The sequence below is a fragment of the Heterodontus francisci genome, chromosome 17, assembly GCF_036365525.1.
Source record: "Heterodontus francisci isolate sHetFra1 chromosome 17, sHetFra1.hap1, whole genome shotgun sequence".
Lineage (NCBI taxonomy): Eukaryota > Metazoa > Chordata > Chondrichthyes > Heterodontiformes > Heterodontidae > Heterodontus > Heterodontus francisci.
Window position 1 is genome coordinate 34,266,147 of NC_090387.1, and position 26,523 is coordinate 34,292,669.

Genomic DNA, 26,523 nt, shown 5'->3' on the forward strand with positions numbered 1-26,523 from the left:
AATATACTCCATGGTGTACAAACTGAATTGTAAAATATTTATGAGACAGAGCAGGGAAAACTTGCTTTGCATAGAAGATTTAAGGCTGTTGAATGCACTACCAGAGTTAAAGCACAAATCAGGACAACATTTAAGAATAGGTAGGATAGATTGGTGGTCAAAGGCAGGTTGGATAAAAGGATTTTGGAACAGAAAGGCACAAGATTTAGGACAGCTGCTCATTTGGAAAATAAACATAAACTGCATCAACAGCATTTTTCTGTGGTGCAATTTGCATGTGTTTTTATGAATAAATACTGTAATATTTCACTTTGCATCACAGGGAAAACTTGAGCTTAAATAGTGTGTGGAAAATGCTTTATCCTCTGAGGAAACAGCTGCAGTTATTTTGCATGGTTTCATGATACTAAATATTAAGATACAATTGCAGAACTATAGAACCACAATCTTGTTATTTACTTCCACCTTTCCCATGGTTGAGGGGAAGGGGGGAATCATAGCCTCCTCACAACACTTAAACTGACCACGTTTCACTTTTTTGGTAAATATAGCATATTTTAAAATAGCTTAAACTGAGCAGAAGCAACAGGAACACTTCATCGCCACACAGTCCCCCCACCCCCCCTAATTTTAGATACAGTCTGATGTCACTCAGTTTGATCAAAGAAATTTGCAGATTGGAATGTGCCCATCAGTTTCAAGATCCAGCTGAGAACTATCCAGCATTTTTAGATTGTATTGCACCTAAAAAAGTGCAAGATTTGCGTGCACGGACTTACCTTTTTTTTTTAAATACACTATAAACAGATCTCTTTTTGCATTGCTCAAGGTATATTAGTGAGTACACTTCTATAAGGACAAGACTGCTATAATGTATTATTCTGCCGCTAAGGTGATGTTCTGTTCCAATCTATGTCAGTAATCAAAATGCTACCAAGTCTATGGAAGTAAAAATGTATAGACAGATCTAATTGTTGTAAAGCAGCATAAGAAGAATTAGGAATGAAACCTAAAGTTTTTTAATACTCAGTTTTTATGAACTACACTGATTGTGGTTAAGGTGCTGATACTGAAATCCACGTCAGGCTAGGGTCAACAAATAGCAGATGAAGAACAGTTTTAAAACAAGATTTCAATCATTTTATTTTGGAAACATTTCCCAAATTAGAAATATAATTCAGTAAACACTTATTTACAGCTGTTGACAGTAAGCCCTTACAAGGAGACCGTCAGTCAAAAGTACTTCATTTTGTCTTTCCAAGTAATTTAAATGTAGCTGAAAGAATAATTTGAATTACTGAGTTTGTCCTAATTGGGCACTGCCCATACCAATAATGACAAGCCCTTTCCCTCTTCATTTGGCTAAAATTCAGTTTAAAAATCTTATCTTCTGAAAAAGACAGCAACCCATTTTTGAATTCGAAATGTAAGTTTTTTATGAAAACATAGGAACTGTGTAAGTGGTGAACATTGAATATATTATGAGTGCATTTTTGTTTGTTTATGGAAACTTATGTTCATTAAAGACAACATAAATCAGCAAGCACCAATAGTGCAAAAGGTGCTTTAAGGCAGGGACCTAAAGACAAGAACTGGCAGATGATGGGGAAAGTGGTGGTGGGGCTGGTACAGTTGCCACTTCTGGTTGTTGGCATTCCTGAAGGTTTGATTGCATGATATTCTGACCATATGATATCAGATCATGAGACATCTGATCACATGAAATCTACAAATGTTATTGCATTTACCTTATAAAGGACCAGTCTCTTGTAATTGAGTAAATGTTTTCATTTCTGTTGAGCTTTACTAAAACATCCCAAAAAAACCTCTCAGAAGTAAGAAAAAAATCAGTCAGTAAAACATTGTGTGCCAAAGTATCAAGATATATCTTACATCTTGGGCATGTTGGAGTTTCTAAGATGCATCACACAGTAATTGTTAACATTTTATTTTATAGAACTGCACCAACCATTGATGTATCCGATCATCTCACATGGAACACATTTAAAATCCCCTTCATGGACAAGAGCCAAGAGTGAGCAGGGCCGGGATAGGAAGCACCCAAGTGACCCAGATGTTCCTTTGGAGATATCAGACCATTTTCACACAGTTGAAACTCACAAAAAACCTTAGGGATAAGATTGGACCTTGCTTCAGTAAAATGTGCAGTACTGAATAGTTCTGCTGCATCATTCATGATTGTTCTTCCCCTCCCTCATTCTTCAGTTTGCAACTACAATAATAAGATAGATTTGCACATACTGTCCCTGCAGTGAATTACATGGCATTTATGCTTTCAGTGAAGGGATTTTTACCATTGGTCACTAAAGCTATGAAGTTCAAAGCATCAATCACAGTCCATTCTCATGCTTTTGGTGCTTTGTATGGGCCAGTGCTGTGACCCTCTTAGGACACTATATGAAAATATCTGAAGAACTGGGACTTTTTATTGCTTCAGGTAACTCAGATGGCTTTGTTTATCACTCTTAAAAAAATCCCTCTTGAAACAGATCATCATCATATTTGGCTTATAGACTTTCAGCCAATAGCTGCGAATCACTGTCCATCTAGGAATATTTGTTCTCAATCAGCTGCTGTAGTAGAAAAGTCTGACAAATTGTCCATTTCACCTCACATCAGGCACAGGTAAAATCTGTTACACTCTGCAATGCCGGTGGGGGCATGTACAGGTCTCAATGTGCAACAGAAAAATTAAAACCAGTATAAATGGTAAATGGAGGTAAATATGGATTATCTCACCTATGACGATGTTGGAGAAACTCTTGACTGGAAAGAAAGATAAGTACCAATGAGTGTCCATTATATTTTCTGGAGTGAGACACCAAGATAAAGGAGATATTCTGTATTTTTCAGGCAGCACCCTCTGGGCAGAATCTGTACACCAAACATAGGTGTCTAAATCTTAGAGAACAGCTTTATCAGCACTGAAATTATTAATCCATGGAATAAAAGCGCCTTAAATAAAATCACTTTTCTCAGTCCCTGAACTGAGTTTATAAACAAGGCATTTTCTTTCCAGATATATTTGTCCTTTTCAGTGATTTAAATGCATTGTCCTACATGTCTAAACTTGCAAAAAACATATTCAAGGAAATGTGATTTACAAACATGGGCAAAAAAATGTAAATCACTTTTAATTCCAGTTTACAAAAGCCGTTACTCTAAATCAAAATACTGTATTACCTGAAATTAACAGTTAAATTGAATGATCCAAGTCTGATGCCAACTCTATAGATGTATTAAGTTATCCTGATAAATTAGGATTTATCTGAAAGACCAGAAAGCTGCTCTTAGTTACTCTCAAAAAGGATGCGAGCTTTCCTTCCCACCCCCGCAACCAAACCCTTTGACGCTGAAGGTATAATGTGAATGCTGTAGTTGGAACTAGGTGTTCTATCAAATGAGGTAGATTATTTTACTTTAAAGCATATGATAGCATTCAGTGAAATACATCATGAATAGAGAAGCATTTGGTGTGTGAAGAACTGCCAAATTTCAGGAAATTCCTTTATAATGATTTTATTTGCAAGTTTTAAATTAACTTTTTCAGACTCACAAATAACCCTCTAGTTCTAGTCATCTTGTATATTGGTCTCCTAAAGTTGCATTATAATAATAGCAAATCAATTTAAGCCATTTATCATACAAAGATTGGATGTAAAAAAAAAAATGGAAACCTTCTTGTTTAACTTGTGTATTCATGTTACATTGCCCCTATATTTTCACAGATGTGCCAACATTTCTGTGGTTATAAACATGAGAACTTAATACTTGTAGTGTGAGAGTATCTGTTCTCCATACATGATCTGTTCAATGCCTCTTCTCCCACTTGATAATACCTAGAATGCCAAATAATTAGAAGATGGAACAATGTTGAAATACCGGTATCTGGTAATAAATAAAAAAGTTACAGCTGAATTTTATCAAGCAACTAATGAGTAAGGAACAAGATCCATGGAGAGGATAAAGTGCTAAAAAGATGGAATAGATTATGAGGTAATGCGAAGGTGATGCCATGTTCGTATTTTGAAAGACCAAAAAAAGGTGGAAGGAGATGAGTTTCATTGCTTTGAAATCCTAGGAAAGATGGAATTAATTAGATGATGCAGTGAATCTTAATTATCAGTGAGGAATGCAACATTAATAATTGAACATACTGATAACTAGAATGTTTAGTTCTCAAAAGTCCTCACTTTGATTTTACTGCTAATAAGTTCCTCACCATGAAAACTGAACCACACATACATGGCCCATTAGTGAAAGCAGAAGAACACATTTCCCAAACAGAATGGAGAAGCTGCATTCCCAGGGCTGCCATTAAATCTGCCAACTTCCACTGGGAAATTTGGATCAGGTTGACAGGGCACTTAGATAAATTACTATGTAGAAAATCAGTCAATCTTTAGGGAAATAAAAATAGATCAAATCCCCTGGCATTAAAACACAGATCAAGGAAGATTATAAATGACTGTGCTCTCCCAGGTCTTGGTGGCTGCCTTGTACTGAGCTAGCCACGAGGGAAGAACAGTGGCATTTAAAAAAAAATCTTTATATATACATAAACACACGTGTAGCCAGCTCAAATCTTACCAAGAGATTTACCCAAACACTTTCATAACTTGCAAGGTTGATTAATTTACATGTGTAAATTAAGGATGCTTTCACAAGGCAAATAATGGAATGCATTGAGTCATGGGCACAATGAGCCAGACACTTGCCCAATTACAATTACTCATTCCGAGCTTAATTTAACACTTTTCTACTTAGCTGATGTTTAAATCCTTCACAAGTATTTGAAAACTCATGGTTTTTCCAACCATCATGAGTAATTTCCTGCTGCAGTTGATCGCTGATGACACTGCGCATGGCGAGTCAAGTGTAGTCTTCAGACTAAGCAGGATTTAAAGGCTGATGATAATTGGACAAGGCACACACCTGTGTAGTTCAGTCCTCATTTTAAAGTCAAACATTCTGTACTTACTTCTATATTTGCAGTATAAGTTTCCATGCTCACATTTATAATGGAAACTGCCTAGGTAAGCTTTTAATTACGCACAAGACAGCCCCTCTATTCGAAGAATGTACAGTTAAAGCTTAACAAGGTTACATAGGCAGTTTGCATTGTAAATGTGGACATAGGAACTTATTAATGAAAATGTAGACAGGAAGCGTACACATGATGTTTAATACATAAGATATAATTTACTACTTAGTCTTTTGCATTATCAACTTTTACGCCACCGTATTTAATTGTAACTAACATTAACTATATAAAAGCATTAAGTGCTGTATTTCCAGCACTTTGTTTTTAATTTCAGATTTCCAGCATCAGCGGTATTTTGCTTTTATTAACTATATATTGACTAGTGTTAAAAAAAATTGTGAATCTGCAGCTTGACTGCAACTGTCAGCTTTCAGATCTTTCTGTAATATCCAATTTTGCCCAAATTTTTAAACAAAACTTTAATTTTTGAACTAAAATATATCATGTTTTCATTAAGAATTATACCCAATGTTTAATCCAGTGAAAAGCTAGAGTCGTCTATTGGCTGGATATGGCAAAAGGTTCAAAATGATGCTTAAAAACAAACCAAATGTCTTACACAGAATCTCAAAATCAGGACAGCTTGAAACTGATTTAACTCTTTGGGTGGCTTAGTGGGTGATGACATTGTGTGGTATGCCTTGATGTCATATACAGCTGGAAAGTCCCAGCTTCATTTCTTGATCTGTGCTGTGTTGGTTGATCTCTTGAGAGCAATGGGGTGTTACATTCAGTCTCAGTGCCTGGAGCTAAGGAATAAAATAAAAATCAGAGTGGATTCCTGTCCCTAATTGCTAGCTAGTGACTGTTGCTAGGAAATGCACAAATGTGGAAATGGTTGGGCACAGGATGAAGTCAGCTGTAATTCCCTTTGTTGAATATCCTGTCAACACTCATAATTGAAGTAACAAGGGCTGCAAAAGTTTATGGAACTAGGGTCCAGCAAGGATCAGTATCATCTGTAAATGAGGGAAGAAAATTGGTAAAGAAAAATGAAAGTTGATCAATTCTATCCTCCTATTTTGCTAAATGGAAGAGAAAAAGATAAAATTGAATGTAATCCTATAAGATCTTGAATTTGTTTCACTGAAACTAATTGAAGTTTAATCCTTAACGTGCTGGTTTGATGGTGAAAGCAATTTGAAATATTGTTAGAAACTTGTAGTGATAGCTTTCAAAAAGATTATAGTTCAATATTAAACTACATTTAGAAGCATTAGTGATGCACCAGCAGCATCTGGATGCTCAAAAAAAACAATGTAGAGATTATATTCAACCTAAATATTGGGAAGACCTATTCACTCATCAACCCTGTGCTTCACCAACCTATATTAGCTCCTGTTCTGGCAACACCTCAATTTTAAAATTCTCATCCTTGTTTTCAAATCCCTCCATGGCCTTGCCCCTCCCTATCACTGTGGTCTCCTTCAACCAACCGCCCCCCACCCCCCAAGCCTCTCCTGCTGGACATCTCTGCGTGTCCCCAATTCTGTCTTCTTGCATATCCTTGATTTCAATTGCTCCACTGCCTGGGCCCTAAGCCCTGGAATTCTCTCCCTAACCCTCTCCGCTGTTTTAAACTCTTTTATGACACTCCTTAAAATCCACCTAATGACCAATCTTTTGGTCACCTGTCCTAATATATCCTTACATGCCGCGGTTAAATTTTGTTTGATAATACTCTTGTGAAGTGCCTTATGACATTGGTTCTATATAAATGCAAGCCGTTGTTGATAGCTTCAGGAATCAATGATGTTCCAAAATGTCTTTCTTGCTTATACTTCAAACCTATTTGTCAATCATTCCAACCCTACCATTAAAGTGGCTTGCAAATAACCACATAGAGGCCCAATGTAAATGAAAGTAAACACATTAATCCATCTTCTGAAGTTAATTTTTCAGTCAAATCGTGCCAGTCACATCACCGACAGCCTGAGCTACTACACTGCCCCTCAGTTAAATAAAAAAAGGAATCAAAAGACATATTGGCCAGGTTTTGCCATTTCTGGAATTTTCTGCTGGAAGCGATGGCACATATTCAGTATACTTATGGAAATATGGATAACTGTATTCAAAATAGTAATGATGGAGTGATGCCATACGTTTCCTTTTGCATTATTAGTGCTATAGCAAAGCTGAATACAGGTAACACCAGCATGTTCTGGCACCCAGGATAATAAGGATTTGATACAGATATGTTGGTGTTTGTTACCAATACTACACAAACCTGATTTCAAGGGCATTAAACTGATTCATCAGTTGTGACCTGTTCAGGTTACAGCAATCTATATATATTATGTAGATTTTTTCATCTTCACTAAACTGTATTAAGTTTCAAGATTGCAAGACTGTATGGTAGGCATCCATTTATCTTGGCAATGCCATCAGTGTTTTACTTTTTAATATCTCATTGTTGCTGATTTTCCCATCTTAAAAATCTCAGCCATATAAGAATTTATTACAACACTACAAACAAATTACTACATAAATAGTGTGAAATTCAACTGCCACTAATTTTCCATTGCCAGAAACATGAAATAGTGCAGCTGATATAACACTTGGTAAGGCACAATGATTACAAAAAGCCACAGTGAAGTAGTTAAATACAGTTTTGTAATGCAAGCAGAAGTCTTAAAACATTTTTTGTATCAAGGTCACATGAACATACAGAATTTAAAATCTCTGTTCAGACTAAATCCTCTCTATACAAAAGATATATGGGTAATTAAGCCATTACTTGCTGCAGTCATATGACTGGTATTATGTAGCAATATTCACAATACAAATGTTGTCAAAAGCCAATTCACAGTAATTGTAATCATAGGGTTCAATCTCACCAAAACCAACTGTAGTCTGACAGCGTAATTCACCAATTAATTCAAACATGAAAAGATGCTAAAATATACAGAATACAAATAATCACCTTGTGTCAGGAATGTTTCCAGTAAGCAACAATATTCAAGCTTTAACTGGTGGGCAGCTGTGCTAAATAGGCTAGGAAAGTCCCAAGTTTGATCCCCACAAGACTTAAAAACCAACTTAGTGGGGATGGTAATATAAGCAATACAAGATGAATGGTTTACTGCTCACACTCTTATCAAGTGAAGGACAGGCCACCCCAGACTGAAATTCGAGTCTGGTGATCTTCCAGCTTAGCTGGCAAGTGATGAGGTGTGGTGAGTGACTGCCCTGGACATCAAGGAGCTTGAGCAAAACTGAAGTCAATGCAAATCAGGGGAAAACCCTCCACTGGTTAGAGTCATACCTAGCACAAAGGAAGATGGTTGTGGTTGTTAGAGGCCAATCATCTCAGCCCCTAGACATTGCTGCAGGAGTTCCTCAGGGTAGTATCCTTGGCCTAACCCTCTTCACCTGCTTCAACCATGACCATCCCTCCATCATAAGGATGAGTTGGGGATGTTTGCTGATGATTGCAGTGTTCAGTACCATTCACAACTCCTCAGATACTGAAGCAGTCAGTGCCCACATGCAGCAACATCTGGTCAACATTCAGGCTTGGGGTGATAAGTGGCAAGTAACATTCAGGCCACACAAGTGCCAAGCAATGTCCATCGCCAACAATAGAGAATCTAACCATCTCTCCTTGACATTCAACGCCATTACCATAGTTGAATCTCCCACCATCAACATCCTAGGGGGTTACCATTGATCAGAAACTTTACTGGACCAGCCATATAAATATTGTGGCTACAGGATCAGGTCAGAGACTGGGTATACTGCAGTGAGTAATTCACCTCCTGACAAAGGCTGTCCGCCAACTACAAAGTACAAGTCAGGAGTGTGACTAGATAAGTGCAACTCCAACAACATTCAAGAAGCTCAACATCATCCTGGAAAAAGCAGCCCACTTGATCGGCACCCAATCCACCACTTTAAACATTCACTCCCTCCACCACCAACGCACTATGGCAGCAGTGTGTACCATTTATAAGATGCACTGCAGCAACTCACCACACCTCCTTTGACAGCAGCTTCCAAACCCACAATCTCTACCACCTGGAAAGACAAGGGCAGCAGACACATGGGAACATCACCACCTGCAAGTTCACCTCCAAGCCACACACCATCCTGACTTGGATCTATATCACTGTTCCTTCACTGTCATTGGGTCAAAATCCTGCAACTCCCTTCCCAACAGCACTGTGGGTGTACCTACAACAGATGGTCTGCAGTGGTTCAAGAAGGCGGCTCACCACCACCTCAAGGGCAATCAGAGATGGGCAGTAAATGCTTGCCTTGCCAGTGATGCTCACTTCCCAAGATCAAATAAAGAAAAGCTTCAATTTGGCAAGATTGTATCTACACTTTAGGTACACACTGAAACCACAAAATAAATTTCCCACATATTGTTGACCTTTCACTTTGATGATCTTCCATGCCAAATTAAAGTAGCACAGGCCGATAATCAATTATCCTACATCTGAGGCAAATGCAGTCCTCAACCAATGCAAATAACGCAGCTGAAAGTTTATATTACAGTTAACCAATCACAGCTGCTAGCAGTTGTTTGTGATGTGTAGGAGAATACCATTCAGCTTTTCAGACGGTTGATTAAGGAAATGATGCAGCTCAAGAAAAATGAACGTTTCTCAAGAATGAATAAATATCAGTATAACGCTGGTGCCTATACCTTACTTTAATGAAGGAAAAGCGCAACGAATACAGAAAACAGTAGAAGTGAAGGTCTTATTGTCTGGAGATGAGGCAGGCAGCTTACTGAATGAATAAAAAGGCTAATTTTGTATTCACATATTTGGAAATAAAATAAACTAAACTATACTTAAGTGGCAACAAGTATAACACTTCACGGGTGCCTTAAATCTGACTCAAATGCATTCTCTCAGAGATCAGCCAAGGCATCTTTTCGGGATTTTTGACCATTTCTTCCTTCATGGAAAGGGTTTTGGAACTGAGTTATGTTTAATGGATTGTGTTTTAAAACAAAATAATTTATACAGGTTTAAAAAAGGTCACTTGCTGCAGGCAATGAATACGTGCACTGAAGCTAGATGGGCTAGTTTGTGAAATTCACAACAGCAAGAACCAGTTGTCTAATCCTAGGCCAATTAGCCAAGATGGTCACATTCTTCTTGAGAAACACAGAAGTCCTCTTTAAACTCACACCACAAGGGGGAAATTAGCAGTTACTTTTATTGACCGGCCTACCATGGCGAGAACGTCAGCTGCCCATCACCACCAACCCTCCCACCCCAACACAAAGGGTCGTTATGGACAGTCAAGATTAAAAAAGGCGACATGAGGCTGTAAGCCTAGGGCCAGCAGCTGTAAAAATAAAATGCAAAAGATCAACAATGTTTGCAGTAGAGGTTCCCCTGAAGGAAAAGTGATGGCAAAAGAAAAGAAGTTAGTCAAGGGATAGGGCTTACTATTATTTCTTTTTTTGTGGAGAGAAGTGGGTTTGAGTTAAGAAGTGGAACCTGACTGTTATTCTGTATGTTCACTTGCTGCCTGTGAAATAATTAATGATTTATAGATGGCCTTGTTTCACTGTGTTTCTCAATCCACAGTTGAAAAGAATCAAGAACCATATTAAAGCAAGTGCGAAAGCACAATATCCAGTTCAGGTCACAAAGGGGTCGAATTGTTACACCCCTAAGTTACAGTATCGTTAAATTAAATATTGGGCAGTATGTACACGTCCCTAAGATACTCAGATCGCTTATGGGAGACACCAACAGCAATGCACCTGACAGAATAGCTAAGCTAAATGCATTACACAGTGTACATGACAACTAAAGATAGATCATTGAAACATGATCAGTTTGGAAAAAATTAACTACTCAACAGAGAAGGTAATGTTCTTACTTGAATGCTTAAATATCAGGTTGCATTTGTTTAGGATATTACATGAAAGACAGAAATAAGCATTGATGGTTTGAACTGTAATTTAACTGCATTAAAGACATTTTGTGAAGGTTGCTAATTCTTTCAAATACATCGACACCCTACACCAGCTTAGGCCTGTACTCGTAATAAAAAAATGAAATGGGGTCCTGGCCGGGTTTGGGGGGGGCTAAACATTTCACGTTGATAAATTTGTTTCTGTATATAGTGAAAATAATTAAGAAAACCAAAAGTTACAAATATTAGATTTTAGATTTTTTAGATTTAGAGATACAGCACTGAAACAGGCCCTTCAGCCCACCGAGTCTGTGCCGACCATTAACCACCCATTTATACTAATCCTACACTGATCCCATATTCCTACCACATCCTCACCTGTCCCTATATTCCTTTACCACCTACCTATACTAGGGGCAATTTATAATGGCCAATTCACCTATCAACCTGCAAGTCTTTTGGCTGTGGGAGGAAACCGGAGTACCCGGAGGAAACCCACGCAGACACAGGGAGAACTTGCAAACTCCACACAGGCAGTACCCAGAATTGAACCTGGGTCGCTGGAGCTGTGAGGCTGCGGTGCTAACCACTGCGCCACTGTGCCGCCCATTGACAAATAGTGAAGAATGTGTGTGCTCAGAGGTGAACATTTTCACACACTTGCATAATCTTCAAATCTTTTTGAAATTGTCAGCTAACAACCACTGAAAATTTAGTCTACTTACTAAAGGAACTCTTCTTTAGGTTCACTCTTGTCATGTATCAATAAATAGACTAAATGCTCTTTCCAGAGGCAGGGAGAGAAATAACTTTAGTAGATTCAGCCCAGTGTCAGGAACCCCACAGATTCAGTCCAAACTGCTTCCAGTTCAGTTACGAATCACATACCACCTGGGTCAATGTAAGATAAAGCTGCATGAGCAGCTTCATACAGCCTAGAGTTACCAAGGACCATCTTAAATAGAACGGTTTCAAACTTCAGTGAGGTCATTCTCATCTTATATTAGCAAAAAAAACCTTTCAATTTGGACAGCACTAAACTCTCCAGTTGATAGAAAATAGATAGGTGTTCAACAAATTTCATGCTAACTGTTTTTGCGGCAGTTCCTCTTTACTCTCCTCCCTCTCCTGGTTCCAGTCCTTCAGACCTTCAGGTAAGGTGGTGTCCTCTTCAAAGCTGCCTGTACCTTCTACAAACTCTTCATATGTGGATTTTTCTGAAAATGGCCGTGGTCCCAAAAGATCAATCATGTCACTTTTATCAAGTACTTCCTTCTCTAGTAATCGTTCAGCTACCTGACAAAAAAAAAGAAAAGATCACAGATCTCAATTCAGGAGGATCAAAAGGAACGTTCCACACTTGGAAGATAAGAAAACTCGCGGAAAAACCTGGTGTTTCTGATTCCAAAGATGCTGTTTTGGTGCCATCTGTCATTGTCAAGAAAGGCTTTTATTTTTGGAAATTTGAAGAATGCTGCTAGTCTTTTACACGTAGTGTCAGAAACTGTATTCAGTACTGTTGTTCTCCCACTCACACCCCCAACGTTTGTGATATGGCTTATTTGGAAGCAGGCAGGGCAAAACAACCAACACATGATTTAAAAGTCACTGTTTGCAAGATCTTGCTTCTATAACAGGGAGTGATAGTTTTATCCATTTTGAAGTCGATAATGCAGACAACAAATTGAAGAGAGGAAGGGATTTTTTAAAATGTTAGTCTCACTTCGTCCTTGTTAACTCGTTAATTCAAAAGTTTACAAATTAGAGGGACAAAATTAGAATGAAATCTAATCTGTTCCAGTCTTAATCCATTAAAATGGCGTCAGTGACAGAAGGGTCAGTGTCTACTGCCAGCATTATATTGTTTACACTTTCACTGGTTTCCATCTTAAATATATATCAGCTAAAATGATGTTGTTGTCACATTTGTATTAATAAGACATGAAATATGAAAATATAATCCCTAACAACATAGGCAGTAATGAAGGTATCAGAAAATTTGAAAGGAGTAATAAAACCAACACTGAATATTTTACAGGTAAGTATTGAGTGGATGTTGACTGAGCAATCATTAGTGTAAGAAGCACGGAATGGCAGGACGCTATTTCTAAGTAATCCTTTGGGATTTAGGAGTTTTCAAAAGAAAACAATGGTTTTCTGACTGGTGAACAATGGAAACTATAATGCATTGTGAAGGAGGAAGTCTGGTTGTGCAAAGATGATACTCCAGTAACAATATGATCACTTACTTTTTCAACTTCCAATCGCTTCTCTCTCAGTAACGCCAGGGTTCTCTGGTTTGCTGTACCAATAAGAGCCCGAACTTCTTCATCAATAATCTGTGCTGTGACCTCACTGTATGGCTTTTCAACAACTGTATCACCCTGACGTGGAAGGTCAAAGGACACTTGCCCAAGTTTTTCACTCATACCAAACTGAACAATCTGACAAATGGGGGAAAAGAAAACAGAGAATTAATAAAAACAGATCAGAACTCCCCAATCGTGAGGACACAAATTAAATAGCTGAGCCAAGCAGGGCAGAAGTGACGAGGCTCAATTTCCAGTTTCTGCTGAGCTAGCTGATTAGATGCAGAGCTCTTGTATCAGTTTCACGATACTTGATAACTATGCATAATCATAGGGATAAACATTCACAGATCAAGTCTACCACTTACAGGATTCTGTAACGAGTTATTTACTACTGTGCTGATTCTCTAAATAATTAATAACATAACTGAGTAAGACTAAGTGCATGCACATAAGAGCAGGACTTTCGCTTTTTTTCTTCTCATTATACAAGAGTCAACATTAAGTGCTGGCCTCATTAAACAGAAAAACTCTTTGGAGATCCTTGCTGAGATACTAGAATACCCACAAACTACTACTACTCTTCCAAAAGTGTGCAGAGAGTCTGTGAGGAAGGTTAGACAGTTGACAGGGCAAAGTTGCAGCCAGTATGATGGGTTGAAGTGTGTCTATTTTAATGCAAGAAGTGTCAGGAATAAGGGTGATGAACTTAGAGCATGGATCAGTACTTGGAGCTACGATGTTGTGGCCATTACGGAGACTTGGATATCACAGGGGCAGGAATGGATGTTGGATGTTCCGGGGTTTAGATTTTTCAAAAGGAATAGGGATGGAGGTAAAAGAGGTGGGGGAGTGGCTTTGCTACTCAGGGATAGTATCACAGCTGCAGAAAGGGAGGTCGTCGAGGAGGGTTTGTCTGCTGAGTCATTATGGGTGGAAGTCAGAAACAGGAAAGGAGCAGTCACTTTATTGGGAGTTTTCTATAGACCCCCCAATAGCAACAGAGACACGGAGGAACAGATTGGGAGGCAGATTTTGGAAAGGTGCAGAAGTAACTGGGTTGTTGTCATGGATGACTTCAACTTCCCTGAGATTGATTGGAACCTCCTTAGTGCAAATAGTTTGGATGGAGCAGTTTTTGTCAGGTGTGTCCAGGAAGGTTTCCTGACTCAATATGTAGATAGGCCGACTAGAGGGAGGCTATGTTGGATTTGGTGCTTGGCAACGAACCAGGCCAGGTGGCAGATCTCTCGATGGGAGAGCATTTCGGGATAGTGATCACAACTCCCTGACCTTTACTATAGTCATGGAGAGAGACAGGAGCAGACGGGATGGGAAAATATTTAATTGGGGGAGGGGAAATTACAATGCTATTAGGCAGGAACTGGGGAGCATAAATTGGGAACAGATGTTCTCAGGGAAATGCACGACAGAAATGTGGAGGTTGTTTAGGGAGCACTTGCTGCGACTGCTGGATAGGTTTGTCCCGATGAGGCAAGGAAGGGATGGTAGGGTGAAGGAACCTTGGATGACAAGAGATGTGGAACAGCTAGTCAAGAGGAAGAAGGAAGCTTACTTAAGGTTGAGGAAGCAAGGATCAGACAGGGCTCTAGAGGGTTACAAGGTAGCCAGGAAGGAACTGAAGAATGGACTTAGGAGAGCTAGAAGGGGACATGAAAAAGTCTTGGCGGGTAGGATTAAGGAAAATCCCAAGGCGTTCTACACTTATGTGAGGAACAAGAGGATGGCCAGAGTGAGGGTAGGGCCGATCAGGGATAGTGGAGGGAACTTGTGCCTGGAGTCGGAGGAGGTAGGGGAGGTCCTAAATGAATACTTTGCTTCAGTATTCACTAGTGAGAGGGACCTGGTCGTTTGTGAGGACAGCGTGAAACAGGCTGATATGCTCGAACAGGTTGATGTTAAGAGGGAGGATGTGCTGGAAATTTTGAAAGACATGAGGATAGATAAGTCCCCGGGGCCAGACGGGATATACCCAAGGATATTACGGGAAGCGAGGGAAGAGATTGCCGCACCTTTGGCGATGATCTTTGCGTCCTCACTGTCCACTGGAGTAGTACCAGATGATTGGAGGGTGGCAAATGTTATTCCCTTGTTCAAGAAAGGGAATAGGGATAACCCTGGGAATTATAGACCAGTCAGTCTTACGTCGGTAGTGGGCAAATTATTGGAGAGGATTCTGAGAGACAGGATTTATGATTATTTGGAAAAGCATAGTTTGATTAGAGACAGTCAGCATGGCTTTGTGAGGGGCAGGTCATGCCTCACAAGCCTTATTGAATTCTTTGAAGATGTGACAAAACACATTGATGAAGGAAGAGCAGTGGATGTGGTGTATATGGATTTTAGCAAGGCGTTTGATAAGGTTCCCCATGGTAGGCTCATTCAGAAAGTAAGGAGGCATGGGATACAGGGAAAGGTGGCTGTCTGGATACAGAATAGGCTGGCCCATAGAAGACAGAGGGTGCTAGTAGATGGAAAGTATTCAGCACGGAGCTCGGTGACCAGTGGTGTCCCGCAGGGATCTGTTCTGGGACCTCTGCTCTTTGTGATTTTTATAAATGACTTGGATGAGGAAGTGGAAGGCTGGGTTAGCAAGTTTGCCGATGACACGAAGGTTGCTGGAGTTGTGGATAGTGTGGAAGGCTGTTGTAGGTTGCAACGGGACATTGACAGGATGCAGAGCTGGGCTGAGAAGTGGCAGATGGAGTTCAACCTGGAAAAGTGTGAAGTGATTCATTTTGGAAGGTCGAATTTGAATGCAGAATACAGGCTTAAAGACAGGATTCTTGGTAGTGTGGAGGAACAGAGGGATCTTGGGGTCCATGTCCATAGATCGCTCAAAGTTGCCACCCAAGTTGATAGGGTTGTTAAGAAAGCGTATGGTGTGTTGGCTTTCATTAACAGGGGGATTGAGTTTAAGAGCCACGAGGTTATGCTGCAGCTCTATAAAGCCCTGGTTAAACCACACTTGGAATATTGTGTTCCGTTCTGGTCGCCTCATTATAGGAAGGATGTGGAAGCTTTAGAGAGGGTGCAGAGGAGATTTACCAGGATGCTGCCTGGACTGGAGGGCATGTTCTACGAAGAAAGATTGCGGGAGCTAGGGCTTTTCTCTTTGGAGCGAAGGAGGTGACTTGATAGAGGGGTACAAGATGATGAGAGGCATAGATAGAGTGGATAGTCAGAGACTTTTTCCCAGGGCGGAAAGGGCTATCACCAGGGGGCATAATTTTAAGGTGATTGGAGGAAGGTTTCGGGGAGATGTCAGAGGTAGGTTCTTTACACAGAGAGTGGTGGGTGCGTGGAATGCGCTGCCAGCGGTGGTAGTAGAAGCAGATACATTAGGGACATTTAAGCGACTCTTGGATAGGTACATGGATGATAGTAGTATGAAGGGTATGTAGGTAGTTTGATCCTAGAGTAGGTTAAAGGTTCGGCACAACATCGTGGGCCGAAAGGCCTGTACTGTGCTGTTCTATGTTCTAAAAGTACTTTACTGAGACATCCATACCAATGGCTACTAAACAAATTTCAGACAATTGAATGATGATACCATCTTTAGGAAGGGAATGGAGCAAACTTAGAAGGCATGTAGGGTGCCATGGAAGCTCAAGACATGATTTTGGTCTTCCCACTATCTTAGGTAATCTAAGACTGGACGTTGGGCAAGTAATTGCCAAGAAGCAGTGAAAAGGTAGTGCTGCGTGCCATCAGCGTACATGTGGAAGCTGACCCCACGCATGCAGGTGAGGTCACCAAGAAGTAAAGGTGTGGGCACCATAAGAGAAGCTTTTACAATTTCTGGCTACAGCTTGATAGGCAAGGATTCTTGAGGTGATGATGGTGGGATAGGAAGAGAAGTCATTGATAGTTGGTTATGATTTGATGGATAAGAGGGGAACCAAACAAGAGCAGTTGTACTGAGCTGATAACAAAGGAGAGACTTTGAAGGTTGACTGTGTCAAAAGCTGCAGAGGTCTGAGAGGACAAGGAGTGATAATGAAGAATGGTCACATTAACAGAATGCTGTGTAGTTTTCTTTAGGGCTAAATCAGTGATGTGGGAGGGGCCATAATTTGAAGGATTCAACCAAAAGGAATTGTGGGAGAATCAGGTGTGGATCAGGAGATAAAAACACATTTTAAGAAGGTTGGAGAGGGAAGGGTTGTTCGCGAAGATAAAGATGTCAGGGATGATGGGATGACAATAATGGTTTTTAAAGGTATGGGACAGTGCCTAAAGGGAGGGAACCACTTATAATAATTAGCAAAAATGGGAGCTAAGAAGGAAGGTTGGGTAATCAGGATTTTAGTGGGAATGTGATCAAGGGAGCAAGAGGTACGTCTCATGGATGAAATGAGCCTTAAGAATGTGGGGGGACATGAGGGATAAACAAGAGCGTGCACAAGAGAGAAACAGAACACAAGAGAATGTGACAGAGAGAGAAGGGGAAAGACATGGGCTCAGGCTTAGAGTAGTACAGGATAGAGGATATAAAGGTTGAGTTCAGTGGCCAAGGGGAAGAGGCAGGGGAAGATTGCTGCATGATCTCTTGCTTGGAGATGAAGAAAGCTACAAGCTCAGCACATTTGTTGCTGGAGGTGAACTTGGAATGGGAAAAGCAGATGAATTTGATGAGATGATTGGTAGTGGCAAATGGAGGGCCAAAAGCTAGACAGTAAGGAGCTGTAAGCAACCTGAAAAAGAGTTTTTTCTGGGGTGGATATAAAAGGAAGAAGGGTCAGGGGTTGCGGGTTTTGAGGAGTGGTTGGAGATACCAGTTGGTGATCAATGCCAAAGGTGATGGCAAGGTTAGGGGGATGGCTGTGAATCTGAGTATGAAAGTGTATATGGAGGGACAGGTTTAGAGAGATCAAAATGGCAACTAATTCAGAGCAGAATGGAAGGGGAGCCAAGAGGGAGATTGAAGTCGCTTGGGTGAGGAGCCATTCAAGGCAGAGGGTGAGAGGACATTTTGGAAACAAGCTCAGGGTAGGGCAGGAATGATTACTAAATTGAAAACTTAAATATAGTGCACATTGCAAATGTTGAAGATGTTTCTCTCTTAAATAGCATCTATATGAAATTAAAATATACTGAGCTCAAAAAATTTATGCCAAAGTAAAACTATTAAGTTTGGTTAAAAATAAAATGGCATCTCAATTATGAGACATCCTACTGGGTCAGTTATACACTTCTAACCATAGCTGCATTCAGTGAGGAAAAGAATTTTACAAAATGCCACCACCACATATGGAAAAAAAAATGTTGGCATTAATACAACTTGTAAACATGTTTCCATAGGCTCTACCCCGTCAGGAGGCAAGTACATTATGCAAATAGCCAACATGCTTCTTTGGTTGCCCCACGAGAAACAGTTGTTTCTGTGCAAGAAGCGAGCACTTTTTCTGCAAGTGACTCATTTCAAAATGGAGAAACCCCTGAGTGAACTGCAGGCTAAGCTGGGATTCAAACTCTGGTCTTTTGGATGGCTATCCAAGTGTTGGAGTTAACACATTCCCAACTGCAACAAAACAATTGAGATGATAATTAGATATGAATGAGGATTTACCTGGGCATAAGCACTCTGTGTGATTTTTTTCAGATCGTCCTGAGCACCAGTTGTGATGCGATCAAAAAATATCTGCTCGGCCACTCGGCCACCAAGCATCATGCACATGCGATCGAAAAGCTGCTCTTTTGTGTAAAGATACTGCTCTTTGGGCAAGTACTGCGCATAGCCAAGGCCTTTCCCACGAGGTATAATAGACACCTGCAGAAAGAGTTACACACCACACATATAGATATTTATAAATTTCAATATAAAACATTGTGAATCTGCATTAAATTTGACCTAGAATTTATGCTATACCTAGCTCAACAGTTGAAGTGCATCAAAAACCCTCAATACACCTAAAAAGAAAACTCTACCTCAATAATGCCTTCCCTTTAGGATTCTTCTATACCTTTAGTTTCACCATAAGGTATCAGCAGTATACGTGAATAGAAATTTATTTCCTTGAAAGCTTTCTTGGTGATGAAAAATAGATTAAAAATAAATATGGGGAAAAGAAATTGTTCTGTATTTTTCTAACTACCAATTGCACCAGAATAGGTTTAGTGCAATCACAATCTGAATTCAATAAAATGAGAAGAGCATATAATTCAGAAATGAAACAGTTTAATGTTTCCAAAAGGATTGGTATTATGCATTGTACATCGATGATGCTCCTTGGGGTAATTTTACAAGTCCATGCCTTGCTTTTTTACTATTAAAATGAATGCTGAAGCTCCTTCCCACGAGTAGAAAGTCATAAAATTACCTATTTATCTTCTTTCTGGGTTGTTGTGGTATAAAAAGGGCCATTTGGCTTATGCTACAACAATTATTAGAAACTCCTTTGAGAATCTTATTGCGAAAAACAGTGCTATTACATTCCCTCTCAGTTTACCACTTGTTTTTATAATCCATTTTCTTTGTTTTAGTTCTCCTGTATCAGATTGTTCCTCAAATTCTTCTACCTATTTGAAAGAATCAATCTGTTCCATTTAGTGCCTCTATTAAGCAGTCTGGGATTAACAACTTCTGGCTAAATCAGTGTAAAACCAGCCAATTGCACAGATTACTACTTCTGCTGCACTGTGCTACTGAGGTCTCACATCCTATTCAATGTCAAAATATTTAATGCATACTTATCATGCACTCTATTTCTCTTCCAAACATAGATATGTTCATTCCTTACCTTAAGCAGAGGGTCTGCATGTTCCAGGAACCAGCCAACAACTGCATGTCCAGCCTCATGATAGGCAACAGTCTTTTTCTCATTAGGTTGCAAGACCTGGGTTTTTTTCTCTAATCCTACAGTGAAATATGAGGGGGAAATGATTAGCAAAAGAAACATGCAGATTCAAACAGACGAATTGTTCAGTGAAATCTAGGTTTAGATGTTCCATGTATCCTCTCCTCTCCCCCTCTATTGTACTTTCCAAATCAAAACTTCAAATAGTATAATGGTCAGAGAGGTAAATGCTTAAACAATTTCAGCGTGATACAATTTAACCTTATATAAATTTTGACACTATGTGAATCGAGAAAAGACAGACTTGTTTCAAGCATGTCAATGAGAGTGCTGAGGTATACAATAAAGTGGTCAGAGGTCTTGGCCGTGAGAGACCATTGCAGTAAAAAGGCATGGGTGGTATCAAGGTTACATTATATAAATGCAAGTTGTTAATGTACATTTAGAAATTGCTTAACTAGGGCAGTATATTCATCACATACGCAGAAGTATCTATAGATACAAAAATAAAATTCAGAAAACATTTTTAATTACAAAGGGACACCGGGTGTAGGAATTATAAAATGACTACTTCACAATCTAAGATGGCTTCCGGGCCGGCAAGCTCTCCTTTGCAATTCTATCTATGGCCATTCATCAGCACCTATCCCCACATCATCCTCATTCCCTTCTCCTCCACTGCTTAAAATTCCCTGCCCTAATAGTTCAATCTATAAGGTCCAACTATAAGTTTATAGCTACCTGTGCACAGCACATTGCCCATCCTCCTTGTCACATGTTTTTACTGTGCTTTTTTCCCCCAACAGCTGGAAATCCACCCACACTTGATTTTCCAGTCACCTGGGCTCCTCTGTCATCAGGACTACACTCCACTCCTGGACTACACTGTATGCCCTGGTTGCTGTGACTTTATTCTGCACTCAACTGCCTCAAGTTTAAGGTAATCTCTTCTAGCCTACAGTTGCCATCCATCCTCCCACTGCTGCTGTTACCTGCTGAGCTTCAGAACTGTGCTTCAGTGCATACTGGCTTCTCAGCTTTACTCTGCTGCCATCTGGGCACCCGGACAAAAATGTGCCTTCTCTTGAGCCAACGTCCATTTTTCTGTTGGATTCTGGGCTTTACTACGACTTCCACCTTCCCTGCTGCTTTCTACCAAGACGTTCTTCTCTGTTGAACTGGCTTTATTCCAGTACATGTCTTGCTTCTTTGGGATATCTGCTGCTCTCTACTAGGAATTTTACACTACGCTGAGAAAGATTTTATCTGTTCTTACTAGTTCCCACCATGTTTTGGACTCTGCTCCCTTAGTGTTGAATGAGCTCTGCTTTGCAGCTTTTCACTTGCATCCTATGGCCATTCATCCTACAGAGATCATCAGTCATCCTTTGCTGCCCTGACTCCTCAAGCTCCCACTACTTCTCCTGATCTTGAACATTCCTTACTTCTCTACAGTTGTCCCTCAGATGAGCTTCCTTGCCTGCACTGAGCATGTGGATTAACTTTTCACCCTCCCCTGGCTCCCTGCACTTCATTGCTCTTCGCCTTTGGGTTTATTCTCACTGCTTACTGCACATTAGCAGAGGAGCAAGAACTGAGGCTGCTACACACCTCCCTGGACCTCGATCAATCTCTGCATAGTCGACTCTTTGCTTTCTCCTCTGACAATTAGGTATTATTGGAAGATACTATTGCATACAACACACCTGCTATTTAAAGACAAGAAATAGTCTGACATTGCAAAGATTACCAGGGCAGCCAAAGTAAACTTTAGGTTTCAAAAAAGCAGAGCCAAAAATAAAATGGTTATAAGCAATCATAGAAATTTGTAGTTACTAATAAATCTGTTCCCTGCACGCCCATCCCATGGCACTGTTTATAGGTACTCTGAAGCCCAGGTGTGGCTTTTGACGTTTAGCTCTGTCCCATTCTGAGGCTTTGGACATATATATGACCCTTGTTGCTGAAGTCTTGTACTTTGCATTATATGTTCCCACATTTGTAACTGTCATGGTTGCTTTCTATATCTGATTTTGAATTCTCAGTTGAATTAGTCACTGCGGGATTACTCAGAAAAGAAAGAGCCTATAACCCCAAGGAAGCATATCTATCATACAGATAGACTGTAAACAGAATCTCAGAAACAAGTACCTTTAAATTATAATGTGCTTCAAAAGAAAAACATGCTATTACACAGCATCATTATAGGGAGTCTTTTCTATAGAACTAAAGTCAAATCTTACTGGCATTAAAAGATTAAAAGTAGCAACGTGTTGTCATGCAGCCCCCCACCTGCCAAGAATTTTGTCATATGAACATTGATTTTAAACTTGCTGGGAAGAAGGGCTGCCAGACACTTAGCTGAAAAACATTTGCATACTAACAGACAGTGCTTGTGGAGACAAAAGGCCCGTTCCCTGACACATTCAACCTACAATGGATTTTGATCACCAGACATTGAAGGTGTAAGGAAGAGCATTCCTGAGACGGCTAAGGTGATACAATCCACAAAAGCCAGGACTGGGTAAACCAACTGGTCACATGACTAACTGGCTGGTCCAGGGTTTTTTGAACTAGCCAGAGAGTTTTTGAATTGCAGAAAGATTGTTTGCTCCTGGAGTGAGAAGATCTCTCCTGTCTGCTCCCATCTCTTTCTCACAAGCCTCTGGACCCCTGAGGACACATGAACTTCAAGAGAGCAAAGTCTGCTACATCGAACAAGGTTTAAGAATAATACTGGGCGGCACAGTGGCGCAGTGGTTAGCACCGCAGCCTCACAGCTCCAGCGACCCGGGTTCAATTCTGGGAACTGCCTGTGTGGAGTTTGCAAGTTCTCCCTGTGTCTGCGTGGGTTTTCTCCGGGTGCTCCGGTTTCCTCCCACAAGCCAAAAGACTTGCAGGTTGGTGGGTAAATTGGCCATTATAAATTGCCCCTAGTATAGGTAGGTGGTAGGGAAATATAGGGACAGGTGGGGATCTGGTAGGAATATGGGATTAGTGTAGGATTAGTATAAAAGGATGGTTGATGGTCAGCACAGACTCGGTGGGCTGAAGGGCCTGTTTCAGTGCTGTATCTCTAAAAAAAAGTCTAAACTGGGCCCCAACGAAAAGCAAGACCTATCTACAATTAAGGACTTTACAGCGAGCTCGAAGAACAGTAACCAAAACCATCTTCAGATATTGCCTCAAACTTTTCCACTTTATTTCTTCTGCTCTTTTGTGTCTCTATCTGTATGTGTGTATCGTGTATGCATGCTAGCGTGGGCGTGTCGCATATCCGTAGGCGTATCCGAATTAGAGTTTAAGTTTAATAAAGTTCAACTTTTTTCCTTTAAAGTTAAGAAAACCTATTTGGCTAGTTTCTTTGCGATATAATTGGAAGCTAGTGAACAAAGATTCACTCAGGGGGAGCTAAAAAAAACAACGGTGTGTTTAAAATTAAACCCTGTTACGGTAAGACCAGGTGAAAGCTGAGAGGGAACCCTAGACCCCTTTCTCACCTGGTCGTAACACTGTTCATGTGCATTTAGCTCTCAATAGAATGACTCTAAACCCCATCAGCCGATATACCAATGTTACTGTATCTTGAAAGAAAGAAACTTGACTATAATAAACTCTAGGAAGGTACTTTTTCTGTAGATAGACATTAAACAGTAAAGTATTGATTTGATTAAAATTCATGTATACATGTTGAAGATCAATTTAAGTGATTGTGCTACAATAGATATGCTGAAAGGCTGAGATGAGGTAGATAGAATGGGACTTGACTGGTGTGGATTATAGACACCAGCACTGACTAGATGGGCCGAATGGCCAATTTCTGTGCTGTACATTCTATGTAATTCGATGCAAAATCAGAGGGTTATTTAACCATGGTGACATACACATGCATCTGGCTTCCTGCTAACATACAATGATCCCTTACTTTACTCGACCTGCTATAATGGAAAAACTAGAGCAGTGAATTGAACAATGCATCTGTGAAAACTTCAATATCTATTAGATAGTAATGCATTTTACATGCTTGAGTGAGGGAAATATTGCCTGGTCAGCAACCTTTGTAAGAGTGACACAGATACAAAGAAACAGCAAGACAGACTTGCCTAGATCATTACTATCTGTATGCAACTTTATCTTAAGAAACAGATTTTGCCTTCATGCCCACACTTCTATGGGTGAAAGAAAGATCATTCATTTCACACAGATATAAATTGTGTTGATTTTTCACAAGCACAGAAAGAATTGGGAGCAGCAAAGAATCCTGAATTTAAAAGATCCATTTGTACTTTTACCAAAAGCTATACAAGCATGGAATAAACAGAATATTTCATCAGCAGTGGAAGCTCCAAGTACTCTTTCAAAGTTCATAACTTGCTTACAGCTGCAACCAGTGAAAGTGCCATCAGAGCTCACTATCACTATCCTGCATTTACAAGGTTGAGAAATAGAAAATAGAAATAAGCAGATCCAAACATGGGATGCTAAACACAGTAAACACACGTCAAGTAGACCTCACCTCCAATCACACGTTCTATTGCCTGTTCAAAGTGCTTCACTTGAATCGTTTCATTTAAATGACGAGCAGCAATTAGAGCAGCTTCGTTACATACATTGGCAATATCAGCACCTGAAAAGAATATGCTGCATCAGTTTCTGATACAAATTGTAAAATAATTATTTTCTAGATGATGGGCGTTTGCGCATTAGGGAATGAAATATGCCTTTTTTTCTACCAAGTGCCAGCATTAAGCTCTCCAAGGCTATGTAGATTATGAATCAGATGCAAGATTAAACTACTTCTGCACTGGCCCAATCTTACCAATGTGAGATCTCTCCTCACAGGACTCTGATAGAGACTTGACAATTTAGTAACAAATCATCAGGTTCTGTGTTACTAAGAACTTGTTTAAGGCTACCCAATCTAATTTCAGATAGGTACCCAACTGGGAGGTCTAAATCTCATCTGTCTGAGACATGGATTTAAGCATAAATTCCAGAAGTGCAATAATAGCATGCAAGCCCACAAATCACGAAGTCTATCTAAATAATGGCCATGAGTCAATGTCTGCCAAATACCTTAGCTTTACAGTGACAAATTCTTTTTTCAAACTCTTGTAATGGTTTAAACTGCAACTCATTCAACTTACTTTGTCTCATGAATACCTGGGGACTACATACATAAGGGCTTGGTTATAAATTTGGTAACTAGCTCTACACTACACAAGATCAGCAATATAATTGAGTTCACTATCTTTTTCTGGGACTCACCAGTGAACCCAGGAGTGAGTGCAGCCAGTTTACGTGCCAATGTTTCCTTACTGATACTAGGATTCATTTTCAACGGACTCAGGTGAACCTTGAAAATGGATGCTCGTCCTTTGATATCAGGAGGACCTGCAAGTCAAAACAAAACATCAAGCCAAGGTTTAGATAAATTACCATGAAACTGGCTAATTTCACAGTAAATATATATGCTATAGATTCCAACGTCAAATAACTCCTGTGAAATATTACATACCATTATTTTCTGACTGAGCAAATGAGACACATTACATATTTTTTGTTCCTATTTTAATTTTAGTAGGATCAACTGTTTAATTTGAAACAATAGACAGTGGCAAGGATCCCATCTGTGACACAAATTTAAATTAATCTAGTTGTGATATAAATGCAACACATCATCTCCTTTTAAATATTCATATGCGACCATCCTATTGGTTGTGCAAAATTGGAAAATTGAATTCCTATGACAATGAGGGAAAAATTATAACCTTGATGTGGGAAAACAGAACCCAAGACAGTTTAAGAAACAATCATCTGATACCTGGTTTAATTCCAAAGGAGGTAAGACTGAGCAACTCAAACATTCTTGGGTCATATATTAGCGATCCTATTATAAGAAACAATATAATTTTTCTTATTTTGTGAAAGATCTCCTGGTGTTGTCTAAGACTTTAGTATAGGCATTTACAGTTCACTTTTTAAGTTTCCTAATTACTGTCTTGTACTTTCAAGGTTAATAGCAGGAAACACCGACTCACCCATTAATACATGGTTCTTAAACAAGACTCATCAAGTCAATTTATATTGCATGTGAAAGACTTTATAAAAAAAAAGATGAACTTCATGGGGTTAAGTTTCTGTTTTTGGTGCAATCGAGAAATTGTGCCCAAAATGTGCTTGCATAATTACAAACAAAATCTTCCCTGAACCAATCAGGAAGTGTAATAGATTGCAATTATTTCTTTTTTTCTCCAAAGTATTCCTTGATATATTCAAGTGATAACCTTGTGCATACAGTTGAAAATGGGTTTATCCAATCCAAGTCCAATCCTTCACTTGTGAGTAACCAAATTCAGAATAACTGAAAATGACTTTTTAAAAAAAATTACACTGAACCATTTAATAGCTTTATTGGTGTACACTAGTCAAATTCTCAGTAAAT

The 26,523-nt window shown here is 39.6% G+C and overlaps 2 protein-coding genes across 5 annotated transcripts in view; one reads left to right on the top strand and one right to left on the bottom strand.

Moving 5' to 3' along the window:
- dbndd1 (dysbindin domain containing 1) overlaps positions 1-6,042 on the top strand; it is a 62,479-nt gene extending 56,437 nt beyond the window's left edge. For all 3 annotated transcript variants that reach the window (XM_068049255.1, XM_068049256.1, XM_068049254.1), the window contains one exon: positions 1,958-6,042. In XM_068049255.1, the coding sequence (XP_067905356.1) occupies positions 1,958-2,133 (176 nt within the window). In that variant the 3' untranslated portion in view covers positions 2,134-6,042. The remainder of the gene's footprint in view (positions 1-1,957) is intronic.
- Positions 1,118-26,523, bottom strand: part of LOC137378830 (mitochondrial inner membrane m-AAA protease component AFG3L1-like) — a 75,419-nt gene continuing 50,013 nt past the window's right edge. The window contains exons 12-18 of one of the 2 annotated variants that reach the window (XM_068049249.1): positions 25,903-25,968; positions 25,347-25,472; positions 24,595-24,705; positions 20,022-20,137; positions 18,851-19,051; positions 13,198-13,392; positions 1,118-12,244 (exon numbers count right to left, since the gene is read on the bottom strand). In XM_068049249.1, coding sequence (XP_067905350.1) covers positions 12,029-12,244; positions 13,198-13,392; positions 18,851-19,051; positions 20,022-20,137; positions 24,595-24,705; positions 25,347-25,472; positions 25,903-25,968 — 1,031 coding nt within the window. In that variant the 3' untranslated portion in view covers positions 1,118-12,028. The remainder of the gene's footprint in view (positions 12,245-13,197; positions 13,393-18,850; positions 19,052-20,021; positions 20,138-24,594; positions 24,706-25,346; positions 25,473-25,902; positions 25,969-26,523) is intronic. The other variant, XM_068049250.1, reaches the window with a different exon arrangement.